At 45.0% G+C, this 18,460-nt stretch overlaps 1 protein-coding gene across 2 annotated transcripts in view; it reads left to right on the top strand.

Moving 5' to 3' along the window:
* The window catches only part of RIN1 (Ras and Rab interactor 1), a 66,197-nt gene that overhangs the window by 14,061 nt on the left and 33,676 nt on the right, over nt 1–18,460 (top strand). For both annotated transcript variants that reach the window (XM_030219192.1, XM_030219191.1), the window contains exons 3-4: nt 216–396; nt 2,392–2,506. In XM_030219192.1, the coding sequence (XP_030075052.1) occupies nt 216–396; nt 2,392–2,506 (296 nt within the window). The remainder of the gene's footprint in view (nt 1–215; nt 397–2,391; nt 2,507–18,460) is intronic.

Here is an 18,460-nt window from a genome sequence, read left to right as displayed (position 1 = left end):
CGTCTGGTTAAAAACCCCCCAAAAACATAAGCTGGTCTTTAAAAAGACTGTTGAGGAAAGAAAAAAAATGAGTAGCATGTAAAATGCTGCTGTATGGGGTGGTCAGAAATCCAGAACTGTCCCATAATCTCCAGCCTGGAACTAGGTAACATGGCATCTCTGTGTATGTGCATTACGACAGTTATGATTGCTATAATGTGCTCCTCTTTCTACAGGCCTTCGACAGACCCGGTGTATGATTACCCGGACTCTTGCTCATCCCACAAGCCCATCCATCGTGGCTCCCTGAAGAGCATCAGTGTCCTGGACCGTCTGCTCCTCACCCAGTCTGTCTGGCTACCTCTCACCGTTAACTCTGCCACTGCTCTGCACATCCTTCAGCGTGAACCACCAGGGGTGAGAACTAGACCCTCTAATAGAGAAATCTATGACTTAGGGCTGTCACTGCTACAGAAGTCTGTCATTGGGGTCCTTGTGGTCAGGGCAGTGGCGTACCTACCTTAGTTGAAATAAAAAGAAGAAAGGGGTATACCAATGTGATTTCAAAGCAAGTGGTCTATTGATGATGAATAATGGCTAAAAGTGATTCGACACAGTCCTGTGTTTCGGTGCCTGATGCACCTGCCTCAGGAGTCAAGCATTTTTTTTTCAGTCACAGATGATGACCAAGGGACATAAGAGCAAATGTGTCTACCAAAACAGCATCAAAGATACTGACAGACTGAGTTTAGATAAATAGCGCTGGAACAAGAAGTTGACATGAAAGGGGGCAGGGGACCAGCAGAACTGACAGTCACATGCATCCTCAGCGCACCCGTAGCATCAGTCTTGCAGTATTATCATTAGGGGATTCAAGCTGCCATATAAGAGCATTTTTCTGTTATATGACAGCTTGACCACCCTAACGCATTGGTTCCCATACAAACCACAGCCAGTTAGGTTTTCAGAATGCTCATAATGAATATTCATAAGTTAGATTTGCATGCAATGGAGGGGGGGGGGGGGGTCAAAGCAAACGTTGACTCAGGAAGCCACAATCCCTTGAGGTGGCCCGCCTGTGGTTTGTATGGGCAGATGATCAGAAGCAAACACGGGCGCTAGAGGCTATTAGTGCCATACTAGCGCCTGTATTTGCTACTGCCCCATGATCAAAGCCCCCAAGCGCGTGAAAATGCGCTCGCGGGCTCTGAATGCAAATGCAAGCGAAACAGGACTCTTAGCACAAGTAGCATGGAAATGCATGCTAAACCTATTCCTACTCAATGATCAGCGAGTGGCACGCCAAACATTGACACACTGTCTGCGGCAAACCCTATGCCAGCTTGAAGCTGGTGTTAGAGTTTGCAGACCATTGGGGAGGAATAGTGAGCCCTGTCCAGCATGCATTTGCATGCTAGCAGGTCCCCTATTCCCCCCAATGCAGCCCCTCCCCCTCCACTGGACCTCCAGCCCCCATGTCGCTTGGCTCGGGGTGGGGGTACTAGGCCACCAGGGCCATGCTGTTTGGGGTCTGGTGGTCCCATGGACCTCCAGCCCCTGTGTTTGACAGGTCTGGGCTTTTGACAGCTCAGACCTGTCAAACAAGTGCAGGAGGATTGTGCCTGAGCACATCAGACACAATCCTCCTGCACTTTACCCTATGACCCCAACAACCCAACATAAAATACCTGAACACTTGTGACACAATATAACCAAAGACCGTAGTGGACATTACCTGACTCTTCCTCTCCTCTCCCTCTCTAAGTTCCCCCCAATTACCTACCATACATGTACCTCATTCTACCACAATATCACTTTGTATTCATTCATACTATGTATTTGTTCAGACTGGAATCGGCTAACGCCGTTAACGGTAAAATTTAAGCCACATTGAGCCTGCAAAAAGGTGGGAAAATGTGGGATAGAAATGTAACAAATAATAATAATAATAATGATAAATAGGGTACAGAAATTTGCATGCTATTATATCTGAACATAGGGGCAGTAAAGCCCTGCGCTGTTCTAGCGCTATTTTTACAGCGTTGTTTGGAACAGCCCAAGGTTTTCGATCATCTGGGCATTAGAGAGAGGCCTCTGAATCTCATTTGAGTTTAGAGGCCACTGTGACCAAGGATATGTGTGTGATGGGCAGAGGATATAATTTTTAGAGAAGTCTGTCATCTGCCCCATAACTTTCAGAGAGGCTGTTGTCACTTACGGTGCAGAACAGAATCAGACAATTCCCTTCTTGGATATTTTCCAGTATTCTGATTATGTTGTTATGGAGGTAAAAGCATATTCACTTACTCTGTGGTGCTTGGGAGCTAGAAAGTGGACATAAACAGGCAGGGCAAGGCTGTAACCACCTCAGACCTGATCTACCCAATGATTCGCTGTCTTTTTCTCCCTTAGACCTTCCTGGTCCGGAAATCCAAAACAGAGCAACGGAAGGTCCTCTGTGTTCGTCTGTCTGACACCTGCCAGCCCTCCTTTGTTACCCACTTCTACATCCAGGAAGGTCCCTCAGGTAAGGAGATGCACTCCCTAGTGATAAGGGAATGGCAATGCCCCCATTTGCACATTTCTTTAAATTACTCATCTTATTTTTTAACTCCTCTTATTCTCTTACCTATCTATATGTTCCATATTTGCTTTTACCCTACACTGTCAAATAAAATGTTCTATTACGTATTGTGTTGACGTTGCAAGTAGTGTACTATGCCATACTTTGTATTGTTATTTGAATATTTTTACTGCTGTAATTGTCTATTGCTCATGTTTGATTTATTCTTACTCTACACTGCCTTGAGTGAATTCCTTCAAAAAGGCGGTACATAAATCCTAGTAAATAAAATAAATAAATCAAGGACAGCTTTATGGAGCAGCTGGTGCAGCAGCCGACAAGAGAAGGAAAAATTCTAGACTTGGTCCTTAGTGGAGAGCATGATCTGGTGAGGGACGTTATGGTACTGGGGCCGCTTGATAACAGTGATCATAATATGATCAGTTTTGATATCAACCTTGAAGTAACTATACAGAGGAAGTCAAATACGTTAGCGTTTAACTTTAAAAAAGGAGACTATGATAAAACGAGAAGAATGGTAAAAAAAAAAAAACTTAGGGGGGCAACTGAGAGGGTAAAACCTGTACAACAGGCATGGACGCTGTTCAAAAATACCATCCTGGAGGCCCAGGCCAAACATATTCCGTGAATTAGAAAAGAAAGGCGGAAGTCCAAAAGACAACCGGCATGCTTGAAAAGTGAGGTGAAGGAAGCTATTAGGGCTAAAAGAAACGCCTTCAGAAAATGGAAGAAGGAACCGTCTGAAAATAACAAGAAGCAGCATAAGGAGTGTCAAAGCAAATGCAAGGCGCAGATAAAGAAGGCCAAGAGGGATTACAAAAAAAAGATAGCATTAGAGGCAAAAAACATAGCAAAAAAATGTTTCGGTATATTAAAAGCAGGAAGCCGGCAAAAGAATCGGTTGGGCTGCTGGATGACCGAGGGGTAAAAGGGGCGATCAAAGAAGATAAAGACGTAATGGAGAGATTGAATGAATTCTTTGCTTCGGTCTTCACCGAGGAAGATTTGGGTGGGATACCGGTATCGGAAATGGTATTTCAAGTGGACGAGTCGGCAAAACTTACTGACTTCACGGTAAACCTGGAGGACGTAATGGGGAAGTTCAGCAAACTGAAGAGTAGCAAATCTCCTGGACCAGATGGTATTCATCCTAGAGTACTGATAGAACTGAAAAATGAGCTTGCCTAGCTACTGTTAGTCAGGGGCATAGCTACGGGTGGGCCTGGGTGGGCCCAGGCCCACCCGATCTCAGCTCAGGCCCACCCAGTTTTACAGCAGCTGAGCAGCCACAGCCTTAGTTTCTGCCCAATCTGCTCGCTGTCGGCCGCTCAGCCACCTCCCACCTGTTTTTCCCAGCAGTCGCACTCACTGGCAGCTCCTCCTTGGTCAGACGCCGGGCCGCTTGTAACCTCGCGCTAAAGTCTTGCGGAGTTGCGGCCAGCGCTACGCACGCGTGCTGGTGTCATGCACGCACGCTACCACACTGCCGTCTCCCCCCCAGCCTGGCCGGGGCCCACAGTGTGCAGTTGCGCACAGCACGATGGCGCCATGCGGCGCCACACGCAGCAGCACATGGGAAAGGTCACGGTCGTGGCAGCACGAGAGCGAGCAGGGACTGGAGCTGCTGCCAGGGCATCTCCACTGGAATCAGCCCTACGCTGTAATGGGGTCTGCACAATAGTCTGAAACCGGACAGGGAGGAGCAGGGGGCTGTACTTAAGTTTCAGGAAGGAAAACGTGTTGGGAACAGAGCAAAATGACCAATTCTTTCCCCTCAGTAAAAGGCTGTAGCGCTATAGAAATAAGTACTCCACCCTGTGCCCTGTCCTGCTGGCTGGGTCTATGATTTTCAGTCAGGTCTCTTGGGGAGTCAATCAATCACAGCAACAGTCCCCCTGTGGTCCCACAGAGCTATGGGAGCCAGGTAAAGGTAATAAATATATATGTATTTTTAAATTTTTTTAACGTGTCATGTATGAATTGATTTGTGTTTGTACTCATACTTGCTGGTGGTGGTGGGCTTCTGGGTGGGGTAATCACTTCACTGCCTAAGGCAAAAAAGGTATATTTAATGATTAAAATATACCTTTTTTTGGCCCTAGGTAGTGAAGAGCCCACCCACAGCGAGCATTTTGATTACTCTTGTAACCAAAAGGATGGCTCTGGTGGTGGGCTTCTGGGTGGGGTGGACTCTTCACTGCCTAGAGCAAAAAAAAAAAAAAAAGTATATTTAATCATTAAATATATCTCTTTTGCCCTAGGCATTGAAGAGCCCACCCCCACCCAGAAATTCACCAACAATAAATGTTAGTAGTGCCCAGGTTAAGTTTTAAAAAGTTGTCTTTCTCATATTGGTGGGTTTTTGGGTGGGGATTGTCTCTGCAGTGCCTAGGTTAAAATGAAAAAAAAAAGTGTAGGCGGTTTTCTTTGGGTGGACCGGGTGGAGGTGGGTTCTGCAGTACCCAGAACATTAAAAAAAAGTCTTATATCTAATGCCAGGGGGATGGGTAGGGAGTAGGACAGGGCTGACGCTAGATGACAGGGAGAGGTGGGGTGGTAGGATAGGCCTCATGCTTAGCTATGGCATGGATGGTGGGGAAGGGAAGGATTGATACTGGTCTACAGGGATGGATTTGGGGGGGGGGGGGTAAGGTAGAGAAAGGAAAGGCTGATACCAGGCTGCTGGGATAGATGGGGGGGGGGGGGGGGTAGAGAAGGGAAGGTCTTTATGTTTTTTGTAATATGTTTTAAAATTATGTGGGTTGAGTTGTGATCTGCTTAGAATTGCAGATAGTGTGGCATAGAAATTTAGAAAATAAATAAAAAAATTTCTAATTTTTGGTCCTTTATTCTGTAACTGATGAGGGTTGGTATGAGGTCTGCATGTGACCGAGCAGGTGAGAGTTTCTGCTGGCATGTAGTTTGTATGGGGGATCTATGAGTCTGACTTTTCTGGCTTTTTCAATGGGATGCGTATTGCTGTTGTGTATATTCACTGCTGCCTTTTTAAAGGTACTGTTATTGACAGTTTGCAATATAGGCTCTAAGAAGCCTCCTTGCAGGATTTAGTGTTACTTCACAAAGTACTGGCAGTGATGGGATTTTGTTGTCATTATTGAGATGCTACCAGAATTTGAATATATTGTTATATGTCATTGCTGTGATTATAATGCAGGATCCTGTCATGTGCATTGAGATGTTTGCCATTATTGTAGACTTATGTCTGATCATGTTTGATATGGTATAATGTAACTATATTAACAAATATTGTTTTTTTTTCCATTGAGTATGTATGTGGTTTATATTACTACTAGTACTACTATTTAACATTTCTAAAGCGCTACTAGGGCAGCTGTTGGGCAGCATTGTAGTATCCCAAGAAACACTACTCATACCTACAGTGGTGGAAATAAGTATTTGATCCCTTGCTGATTTTGTAAGTTTGCCCACTGACAAAGACATGAGCAGCCCATAATTGAAGGGTAGGTTATTGGTAACAGTGAGAGATAGCACATCACAAATTAAATCCGGAAAATCACATTGTGGAAAGTATATGAATTTATTTGCATTCTGCAGAGGGAAATAAGTATTTAATCCCTCTGGCAAACAAGACCTAATACTTGGTGGCAAAACCCTTGTTGGCAAGCACAGCGGTCAGACGTCTTCTGTAGTTGATGATGAGGTTTGCACACATGTCAGGAGGAATTTTGGTCCACTCCTCTTTGCAGATCATCTCTAAATCATTAAGAGTTCTGGGCTGTCGCTTGGCAACTCGCAGCTTCAGCTCCCTCCATAAGTTTTCAATGGGATTAAGGTCTGGTGACTGGCTAGGCCACTCCATGACCCTAATGTGCTTCTTCCTGAGCCACTCCTTTGTTGCCTTGGCTGTATGTTTTGGGTCATTGTCGTGCTGGAAGACCCAGCCACGACCCATTTTTAAGGCCCTGGCGGAGGGAAGGAGGTTGTCACTCAGAATTGTACGGTACATGGCCCCATCCATTCTCCCATTGATGCGGTGAAGTAGTCCTGTGCCCTTAGCAGAGAAACACCCCCAAAACATAACATTTCCACCTCCATGCTTGACAGTGGGGACGGTGTTCTTTGGGTCATAGGCAGCATTTCTCTTCCTCCAAACACGGCGAGTTGAGTTCATGCCAAAGAGCTCAATTTTTGTCTCATCTGACCACAGCACCTTCTCCCAATCACTCTCGGCATCATCCAGGTGTTCACTGGCAAACTTCAGACGGGCCGTCACATGTGCCTTCCGGAGCAGGGGGACCTTGCGGGCACTGCAGGATTGCAATCCGTTATGTCGTAATGTGTTACCAATGGTTTTCGTGGTGACAGTGGTCCCAGCTGCCTTGAGATCATTGACAAGTTCCCCCCTTGTAGTTGTAGGCTGATTTCTAACCTTCCTCATGATCAAGGATACCCCACGAGGTGAGATTTTGCGTGGAGCCCCAGATCTTTGTCGATTGACAGTCATTTTGTACTTCTTCCATTTTCTTACTATGGCACCAACAGTTGTCTCCTTCTCGCCCAGCGTCTTACTGATGGTTTTGTAGCCCATTCCAGCCTTGTGCAGGTGTATGATCTTGTCCCTGACATCCTTAGACAGCTCCTTGCTCTTGGCCATTTTGTAGAGGTTAGAGTCTGACTGATTCACTGAGTCTGTGGACAGGTGTCTTTCATACAGGTGACCATTGCCGACAGCTGTCTGTCATGCAGGTAATGAGTTGATTTGGAGCATCTACCTGGTCTGTAGGGGCCAGATCTTTTACTGGTTGGTGGGGGATCAAATACTTATTTCCCTCTGCAGAATGCAAATAAATTCATATACTTTCCACAATGTGATTTTCCGGATTTAATTTGTGATGTGCTATCTCTCACTGTTACCAATAACCTACCCTTCAATTATGGGCTGCTCATGTCTTTGTCAGTGGGCAAACTTACAAAATCAGCAAGGGATCAAATACTTATTTCCACCACTGTATATACATAGTGCCCACCCATATTAGCTCTGGGCCCACCCAAAAAGTCAGGTCTGGCTACGCCACTGCTGTTAGTGATATGCAATTTATCCTTAAAATCAAGTGTGGTACCGGAAGATTGGAGGGTGGCCAATGTAACGCCGATTTTTAAAAAAGGTTTCAGGGGAGATCCGGGAAATTATAGATCAGTGAGTCTGACGTCGGCGCAGGGGAAGATGGTAGAGGCTATTATCAAAAACAAAATTACAGAGCACATCCAAGGACATGGATTACTGAGACCAAGTCAGCACGGCTTTTGTGTGGAGAAATCTTGCCTGACCAATTTACTTCAGTTCTTTGAAGGAGTAAACAAGCATGTGGACAAAGGGGAGCCAGTTGATATTGTGTATCTGGATTTTCAAAAGGCGTCTGACAAGGTACCTCATGAAAGGCTACAGAGGAAATTGGAGGGTCATGGGATAGGAGGAAATGTCCTATTGTGGATTAAAAACTGGTTGAAGGGTAGGAAACAGAGTGGGGTTAAATGGGCAGTATTCACAATGGAGAAGGGTAGTTATTGGGGTTCCTCAGGGGTCTGTGCTAGGACTGCTGCTTTTTATAGGTTTAAATCTTTTTTATTGACAGTAACATAACTGGTACAACATCTCAAAGCAGAACACAATCACCACATATCAACATCGTAGCTAATGTCATTATACAGTTTTTTCATTTTCTCCCCACCTCCCAACCCCTCCCCCTCCCCCTTAACCCCATACATATTCTATAGTACCATCATATTCTGCAGTCACATTGCAGACGTAAGGCTGTGTCTTGCAGTGTAAAGAAAGATACAATCAACATAGTGCCTAACAACGTGTCAGCAACAAGACATAAATCTGTGTAATACTTAAGGCAAACTGCCATTCAGAGTAATATATTGCAAAGGGCCTGGGCTCTTGTCCCCTGCACCTAACGGTATCACCTCTATTATTTTATGTTTTATATTTCAACAATTATTATGGATGATGCAACATAAGAAATAACCACCAGTCACAGATCACAACAAGGTTAAAAAAAATGGTTCTGACTAACAGCACACTACTAAGCTCATCATTTAATTCGCAACAGTGTTCTCCCCTCCCTCCCTTGACCAAACTTACATTAACATCAATCAAAACAACTCCCTCACCAATGAACCCACCCCCTTCCACTCCCCTCCCCCAACTCCCCCCTGAGGAGATGCCCGAATCCCCAATCTAAATAAAGAGTGAGTGGCCTATACCTTACTCCACTCCTAAAGTGAATTTACCACCAAACTCCTCCCTCTAGCAGAAAAGCTGTGAACGTATGGCCCCCAAGCAGTGGCGTAGCAAGGGCGGGGTGGTGGGGGCGGTCCGCCCCGGGTGTCATTGGGTGAGGGGGTGCTCCGCTCCCGCTGCTCCGCCTTTAAATTTTCTTTTTTTTCGAAGCGCCGGAGAGTGGCAGGCAGCGCGCCTCGCGTCTGCCCTGCTAGTAAAGAAGATCTCGCTGACGTCGTCGTCCTTCCCACACTGAGTCCCACCCGCCCTCGCAGTAATAGGAAGTTGCCTCAGAGGGGGGCGGGACTCAATGTGGGAAGGGCGACGACGTCAGCGTGATCTTCTTTACTAGCAGGGCAGATGCGAGGCGAGCTGCCTGCCACTTTCCGACGCTTCGAAAATTTTTTTTTTAAAGCAGGACAGGGTAGGAGAACGGATCTCGGGTCGGGAGGGGGGATTCAGAGGGGAGAAGGGGATTGGGGAGGGGTGGGGGCACTTAAAGGGGTGCTTAAAGGGGATTAGGGAGGGTGGGAGAGCATCAAGAAGGGGAGAAGGGGATTGGGGAGGGGTGGGGCGCTTAGAGGGGTGCTTAAAGGGGATTAGGGAGGGTGGGGGAGCTCAGAGAGGGGAGAAGGGGATTGGGGAAGGGTGGGGGAACTCAGAGGGGTGCTTAAAGGGGGTTAGGGAGGGTGGGGGAGCTCAGAGAGGGGAGAAGGGGATTGGGGAAGGGTGGGGGAGCTCAGAGGGGTGCTTAAAGGGGATTAGGGAGGGTGGGGGAGCTCAGAGAGGGGAGAAGAAGATTGGGGAAGGGTGGGGGACCTCAGAGGGGTGCTTAAAGGGGATTAGGGAGGGTGGGGAGCTCAGAGAGGGGATTGGGGAGGGGAGGGGAGGGGGACCTCAGAGGGGTGCTTAAAGGGGATTAGGGAGGGTGGGGAGCTCAGAGAGGGGAGAAGGGGATTGGGGAGGGGGACCTCAGAGCGGTGCTTAAAGGGGGTTAGGGAGGGTGGGTGAGCTCAGAAAAGGGGATTGGGGAGGGGTGGGGGACCTCAGAGAGGGGAGAAGGGGATTGGGGACCTCAGAGGGGTGCTTAAAGGGGGTTAGGGAGGGGAGAAGGGGATTGGGGAAGGGTGGGGGAGCTCAGAGGGGTGCTTAAAGGGGATTAGGGAGGGTGGGGAGCTCAGAGAGGGGAGAAGGGGATTGGGGAGGGGTGGGGGAGCTCAGAGGGGTGCTTAAAGGGGATTAGGGAGGGTGGGGAGCTCAGAGGGGAGAAGGGGATTGGGGTAGGGAGGGGAGGGGGACCTCAGAGGGGTGCTTAAAGGGGGTTAGGGAGGGTGGGCGAGCTCAGAGAGGGGAGAAGGGGATTGGGGAGGGGTGGGGGACCTCAGAGAGGGGAGAAGGGGATTGGGGAGGGGTGGAGGACCTCAGAGGGGTGCTTAAAGGGGATTAGGGAGGGGAGAAGGGGATTGGGGAGGGGTGGGGGAGCTCAGAGGGGTGCTTAAAGGGGGTTAGGGAGGGTGGGCGAGCTCAGAGAGGGGAGAAGGGGATTGGGGAAGGGTGGGGGAGCTCAGAGGGGTGCTTAAAGGGGATTAGGGAGGGTGGGGGAGCTCAGATGGGTGCTCAGAAAGGGGAGAAGGGGATTGGGGGGGAGGGGAGTGCTCAGATGGGAGAAGGGGTCTGAAGCTGGAACTGGGGTCTGACAAGGGGGCAGGAGGGAAAATGGCCCCATGCCTGGGGCAGGTGGGAGAATGGGTCTGGGGCTGAAAGGGGGGGATGCAAGGCATGTGGTGGATGAAGGGGACTGGAACTGGGGGCTGAAAAGAGGGGGCAGAGAGAGAGAGGGGACAGATCCTGGATGGAAGGGGGGCACGTGAGGGAGGGCAGACCCTGGACAGATGGGAGAGGGAGGGCAGACGGATTGAAGGGGCAGAGAGAAAGGGCAGATGGTGGGTGGAAGGGGAGAGAGAAAGAGGGCAGACTGGGGCAAATGTTGGATGGAAGGAGCAGAGATAGAGGGCAGATGTTGATGGAAGGGAGAGAGAGAGATGGCAGACTGGGGCAGATGGTGCATGGGAGGGGCAGAAGTGGATGGAAAGGGCAGAGAGAGAGGGCAGACACTGGATGGCAGAGAGAGAGAGCGAAGACAGATGCTGGATAGAAGGAAGACAGTGAAAAGATGAGGAAAGCAGAAACCAGAGACAACGAACTGTAAATATATATTTTTATTTTTTTGCTTTAGGATAAAGTAGTATTGTAGCTGTGTTAATAAATGTTTATAATAGAACATGTAAATAAGGTAATCTTTTTATTGGACTAATTTTAATACATTTTACTTTCAGAGAACAAAACCCCCTTCCTCAGGTCAGGATAGGACACTAACAGTACTATACTGAATTGACCTGAGGAAGAAGGTTTTGGCCTCTGAAAGCTAAATGTATTAGTCCAATAAAATGATATTATTTGTTTTATTTCTATTTGTATTTGTTAATTTGTAAAGTGGTGATTGGTATTTGTTAGTTTTTTCAAATTTACATCTGCTGTCTTTATATTTTGCACAGTACTAGAGGACATTTTCTGTTTCTGTGGTGTTGCATTGTATGCAGAGTCTGGCATTGGGGGTTCAGTTTAATTTTTGTCTAAATAGAAAGTTTGTGATTACTTATTCTATAGTGGATTAGGGTGTATCTATTTGTGAAAAAGACATGGCTTTCGGTTGGCATTGACTGTGCAGGATCGACGATCTGTACTAATCTGTCTGTTTTCGTTTTACAATAGGTGAATTGATGTTCTAGTGCTCACTGTAGTGTTTAAGATGCTTTCCTTTTCCTTGTGTGACTCGTACAAATTACTGCTTATGGTATGGTAGAATTGCTCTATAGGTCCTGAGTGTTTTGTATTCTTGGTATGCCTAGTATTGGATTTCGGGGGGGGGGGGGGGGGGGGGGTGTTAAAAAATGACCGGCCCCGGGTGTCAACTACCCTAGCTACGCCACTGCCCCCAAGTTTCAAGAAACAATCTCCGCTGCCTGGGGGAACTGCCCACACCTCTACTTTCGAATAACATAAATTCATGCAATTTGTTCCGCCAGTGCCAAAAATCTGGTGGAGAGTCCACCACCCACTGGCCCATTATAAGCCTCTTACCCACCAGACAGGCTTTCCGAATCAACTGACGGGCTGAACGTCCCTGCAAAATAAAAAGCTCGGACCGCTGCTTTTTAATATATTTATAAATTATTTAGAGATGGGAGTAACTAGCGAGGTAATTAAATTTGCTGATGATACAAAGTTATTCAAAGTCATTAACTCACAACAGGATCAGAAGGCGGGACTAAGGGCACAAACGAACTCATCGAAGCAAACAGGGAAGGCTGGAGACGGGTAGCAGGGCTTTAAATAATGCGCGCTTCAATGGAGAGGTAATAGAAAAGATGGATGGGAGTGGGAGGGGACGGTGGGGGCGAAGGACAATCGCTGGACATGTTTGGGAGCGGGAGGGGAGGTAAGCATGGCCTGTGATGGTGCCCTCCTGCCATGCTTACCTCCCGTAATGGAGCTGGCTCACCCCCAAGAACAACCGGCTCGCAAGAGCTGTCAAAATTTAACAAGCGGCTCTTGCGAGCCGTACCGAGCCGGCTCCAGCACACCACTGCATAGATGACACAAAGTATGGTACAAGTATCAAGAGATGTTAAAGTTATAAAGAGTAGAACAATATGAAGACATGTGGGGGAGAGGATTGGATTATAGGTAGTACTGATGGTGAGGAATTAAGTTCAAGGGTTAAGTTGGGTTGTTTGGGTAAGCTTGTTTGAAGAGGTAAGTTTTCAGCAGCTTTCGGAAGGGTAGGTGTTCATTGGTTGTTCTGATGTGTCGGGGTATTGCGTTCCAGAGTTGGCTGCCTATAACGGAGAAGTTGGACGCATAGTAGGTTTTGTATTTGAGGCCTTTGCAGTTGGGAAGATGAAGATTGAGATATGTACGAGAAGATTTGGACCCGTTCCTGGCTGTAAGGTCGATCAAGTTGGTCATGTTGCTTGGAGATTCGCCATGGAGGATCTTGTGGATCATTGTGTGGGCTTTGAAGTTTATGTGTTCTTTTCTTTTACGGCAAATTTCATTTTGTTCAATTTTTTTCTGCAATTTTTTCATTATGGGAGCAATATTGCTATTAGTACGCACTCTGTTGGAAAGAGTGCACATTTAACGATACACAAAAATTTCTAAAATTTCAGGTTTTCCCTTTAGTTTTAAACAGAAACCAACACAAAATGACACTGGGAAGTCATTGACATCTCTGATGTCTTATCAAATGAATGCACATCCCTAGTAGGAATATAATGGATCAAAAGATCATAAAACTAGAATGGGGAACCACTATAAAAGGCGTTATGGAATAGAATTAATAAATTAAACAATACGATAGTAGGTCAGAAGAATCCAACGTGCACCTCTGAACAGACGTATAACATGGTCCAGTTTTCATGCATTAGTAATTAATTTAATTGCTGTATTCTGGACCACTATCAAATAACATTACTTACTATAGCAATGAGTAATAAAATAGAGCTAAGAATCTAAGAGAAAACCTATATTAAAGGGAAGATTCAAACGGAAGGGTAAGGCCTGTGTGAGACCTCAAGCGAGGATTGGGAGTGGCCGGAGAAATAATGCAGCCGGGCAAAAGGTATGAACACAGAATAAGTATTTATTTACAGAACTCCCCAGGCCTGTTTCTTCACAGGGCCCGAGACATAGTGTGGGTAAACCTCTGCGGTTTAGGAAACACAGTTATTAAGCAGGCCTCTAGTGGCAGGGTTAACACAAGTTGTGACTGCCAGGTTGCCACTCCCCAAATACAGCCTACAGTTCTTGTTTTCCCTCAGAGGTCCAGGCCTGGTTCCAGTCAGACCTCAGCAAAGCTTGCAAGTTCAAAAATACCATCCTGGAATTCCCAAGCCAGATATGTTCCATGTAATAAAAAAGGAGGAAGAAAGGCCAAATGACAGCCAGCATGTTTAAAAAGTGAGGTGAAGGAAACTATTAGAGCTAAAAAAAATCCTTAAAAAATGGAAAAAGAATCTGAATGACAATAATAGGAAACAGCATAAGAAATGGCAAGTCAAATGCAAAGCCCTGATAAGGAAGGCAAAGAGAACTGAAAAGAAGATTGCGTTGGAGGCAAAAACACATAGTAAAAACCTTTTTAGATATATTAGAAGCAAGAAGCTGGCAAAATAAATCAGTTGGACAGCTACATGACCGAGGGGTAAAAGGGGCACTCAGGGAAGTCAAGGCCATTACGGAGAGGTTTAATGAATTCTTTGCTTTGGTCTTTACCGAGGAAGATGTGGGAGAGATAACGATGCCAGAAATGGTATTCAATGCAGACGAGTCAGAGAAACTGAATCAAATCTCTGTAAACCTGGAATATGTAATGGGGCAATTTGACAAATTGAAGAATAGCAAATCACCTGGACCGGATGATATACATCCCAGAGTACTGACAGAATAGAAAAATGAACTTGCGGAACTATTGTTAGTAATATGTAATTTATCTTTAAAATCAAGCATGATATCAGAAGAGTGGAGGGTGGCCAATGTAACACCAATTTTTAAAAAGGGTTCTAGAGGTGATCCAGGAAATTATAGACCGGTGAACCTGATGTCGGAGTCGGGCAAAATGGTAGAGACTATTATAAAGAACAAAATTACAGAGCATATACATAAGCATGTAAGGCAATGCCAACATGAATTTAGTGAAGGGAAATCTTGCCTCACCAATCTACTACATTTCTTTGAAGGGGTGAACAAACATGTGGATAAAGGTAAGTCAGTCGATATTGTGTATCTGGATTTTCAAAATCCTTTGACAAATTACCTCATGAAAGACTCCAGAGGAAATTGGAAAGTCATGGGATAGGAGGTAGTGTTCTATTGTGGATTAAAAACTGGTTAAAAGAGAGAAAGCAGTGAGTAGGGCTAAATGGTCATTATTCCCAATGGAGAAGGGTAGATAGTGGGGTCCTGCAGGGGTCTGTACTAGGACCACTGCTTTTTAACATATTCATAAATGATCTAGAGATATGAATAACTAGTGAGGTAATTAAATTTGTTGACAACACAAAGTTATTCAAAGTTGTTAAATCGCAAGAGGATTGTGAAAAATTGCAAGAAGACCTTATGAGACTGGGAGACTGGGCATCCAAATAGCAGATGACGTTTAATGTGAGCAGGTGCAAAGTGATGCATGTGGGAAAGAGGAACCAAAACTATAGCTATGTGATGCAAGTTTCCACATTAGGAGCCACTGATCAGGAAAAGGATCTCAGTGTCATCGTTGATGATATGTTGAAACCCTCTGCTCAGTGTGTAATGGCAGCTAAGAAAGCAAATAGAATATTAGGTATTATTAGGAAAGGAATGGAAAACAAAAATGAGGATGTTATAATGCCTTTATATCGCTCCATGGCAAGACCGCACTTCGAGTACTGTGTGCAATTCTGGTCACCGCATCTCAAAAAAGATATAGTGGAATTAGAAAAGGTACAGAGAATGGCGACAAAAATGATAAAGGGGATGGGAAAACTTCCCTATGAGGAAAGGCTAAAGTGGCTAGGGCTGTTAAGCTTGAAGAAAAGACGGCTGAGGGGAGATATGATAGAAGTCTATAAAATGATGAGTGGAATACGGGTAGATGTGAAGCGCTTGTTTACTCTTTCCAAAAATACTAGGACTAGGGGGCACGCAATGAAGCTGCAAAGTAGTAATTTTAAAACAAATTGGAGAAAATATTTCTTCACATAACGTTTAATTAAACTCTGGAATTCATTGCCAGAGAATGTTGTAAAAGCAGTTAGCTTAGCGGGGTTTAAAAATGGTTTGGCTAGATTCCTAAAAGAAAAGTCCATAAGCCATTATTAACATAGCCTTGGGGAAAATCCACTGCTTATTTCTAGGATAAGCAGCGTAAAATGTATTGTACTGTTTTGGGATCTTGCCAGGCATTTGTGACCTGGGTTGGCCAGTGTTGGAAACAGGATGCTTGGCTTGATTGATCTTTGGTCTGTCCCAGTATGGCAAATGCTTATGTTCTTATGTCTTAACAAAAACACAAGGTTGGCTTACCTTAGCCAGGTCACAGCAGTAGACGTATTCAGTCAGGGCATAGACTGGGGTATCACTTCTTCCTTCCCTGGGCCTCCTCAACCTCAACTAAGTTCGGTCTTATATACTTCCTGGTTTTAGGCTGCACCTCTCCTGCCAGCTCACTTCTTCATGGGCAGGACTAGTGCTCTTAAGGTGGCTCAGGCTGCCCAAGGGTCAGGGTGAGGGGCAGAATTCTATAAACCCTCTCACAGCCTGATAGAACAAGTGCAGTGTTTGGAGTTGAAGCCCGGCCAGGAGGAATCCACATGACCTTAGATGTTAAAGGGTTTAAGCCTTTATCTAGGAAAAGGCTGTAGAATAAAGGTCAAGGTCTGCTGGGTCAATGTAAGTTATCATCTACAAAGAGGTGCCTGTCTCTTGTGTGTTTGTGCACAGTGCTGCTTAGCTCTAGTAGCACTAATTATAGAAATGATTAGTATTAAAAGCAGTAGTAGAAGTGAGCACTAACTCATAGTGACTGAACTAGAAGAGCTAGGGGTCTCATGGACAAAGTCATTGAGGGGAGAGAATGAATCCTTGTGGCACACTACATGGGAGTGGGTACTTCTTAGAAGAATAGATAATTCATGGACTCCTTCCTTTTTCTTGATCAATCCCAGCTTGTCTACAGGTTCTGTCCCAGCTGTATGGAAACGGGCCTTAGTTTATCCTATTTTGAAGAAACTTTCCCTTGACTCTCTTTCACTGGCTAATTAATATCCTGTCTCCAATCTGTGTTTTAAAATATAAATTGACTGAAAAGTGGTCTTTTTTTCATCTATTGTCACATGTAGAACATATGTCTATTCTTCGCCCTTGTTAGGATTAACCATAGACATCTCTTTTGAGTGAGCTTCATTCCTCTCTGGATGATGGTCAGATAATTCTTTTAGTTTCTTTAGACTTATCCTCTGCTTTTGATCTGGTTGATCATTCTCTCCTCATGGCTTGGCCTAGGTAGTAGGGTGCTTGATTGGTTCAGTTCTTTTCTTCGTGGTCATTCCTCTCTTTCTTCTTTTTCTTCTGTCTTTGTGTCCTTTGCCCTATAGAGTCCCTCAGGGTTCTGTTTTATCCCCTTTGCTGTTCAATATCTTTCTTAGCCTATTGGTTACGCTTATTCAGGATACTAGTATCAATACCTTTTTTTATTGCACTGATGATATTCTTCTGTTTTACCCATTCTACAGTTGGACCTAATGCCATTGCAACATTGTTTGCGACTAGTGGCAGCTTGGCTCTCTGACCACAGCCTAATACTGAACTTACAAAAGACTGTAGCATGCTGGGTCACTGGTCGACTTCCTCAACCTAGTACTTCAGTTACCTTGAGTAATGTGTGCAATTCTGGTTGCTATATCTCAAAAAAGATATAGCAGAATTAGAAAAGGTACAAAGAAAGGCGACCAAAATGATTAAGAGGATGGAACTCCTCTCGTATGAAGAAAGGCTTAAGAGGTTAGGGCTCTTCAGCTTGGAACAGAGACGACTAAGGGGGGATATGATAGAGGTCTACAAAATTCTGAGTGGTGTACAGTAGGTAAATGTGAATTGATGGTTTATTCTTTTGAAAAGTACTAAGACTAGGGGACACTCAAAGAATTTACATGGTAATAATAGGAGGAAATATTTTTTTATTCAACGAATAGTAAGCTCTGGAACTTGTTACCAGAGGATGTGATAATAGCGGTTAGAGTGTCTGGGTTTAAAGTCCTGGAGGAAAAGTCCATAGTCTGCTATTGAGATAGACATGGGGGAAGCCACTGCTTGCCCTAGGATTGGTGGCATGCAATGTTGCTACAATTTGGGTTTCTGTCAGGTACTTGTGACCTGGATTGGCCACTAATGGAAGTAGGATACTGGGCTAGATGGACCATTGGTCTGCCCTAGTATGGCTGTTGTTATGTTCTTTAATGTACCAGTTTCTATTGTGGATTCTTTTTGTTATTTAGGGATTGTCCTTGATTTTGAGCTCTCATTTCATCAGCAGATTTCAAATGTTTTGACCTTGCTTCTCCCTCATTATTCAAACTATATTAGTTACCCATTCATTTCCATATTCAGTTTAAAATTCTCTGTTTGACTCACAAGGCCTATTATTTAGGGGTTCCCCTTTAGCTTTCTACTTTGATCATTCCATACATCCCTACTTGTTCTCTTAGTTCACTGAATGCATATCATTTGGTTTTACCATCTCCTTGATCTGCACATCTTCAATCCACTAGACATATGGCAGTTTTCTTTCTTGCTTTTAAGTTATGGAATAATCTCCCAGCTCTTTGTGCTGAGAATTTAAACGTGCATTAACAACTCACTTTTTGGGGTTGAGGTTTGGTTACTTGTTTTGAGCCTCTGTTGGTTTTCTGCTGTTTTAGTTGATTTGATTAAAGTTTATTAATTCCTGATATACTGCCATTTAAAGACAACCCAAGCAGGTTACAATCAAAAATATTATTTTAGAAAGGAATAACAAAACCAATAGGAAA

The sequence above is a fragment of the Microcaecilia unicolor genome, chromosome 11 (genome assembly GCF_901765095.1).
Source record: "Microcaecilia unicolor chromosome 11, aMicUni1.1, whole genome shotgun sequence".
In the NCBI taxonomy this organism is placed as follows: domain Eukaryota; kingdom Metazoa; phylum Chordata; class Amphibia; order Gymnophiona; family Siphonopidae; genus Microcaecilia; species Microcaecilia unicolor.
The sequence above is the reverse complement of the archived record's forward strand: the minus strand, read 5'-3'. Positions and strand labels throughout refer to the sequence as shown.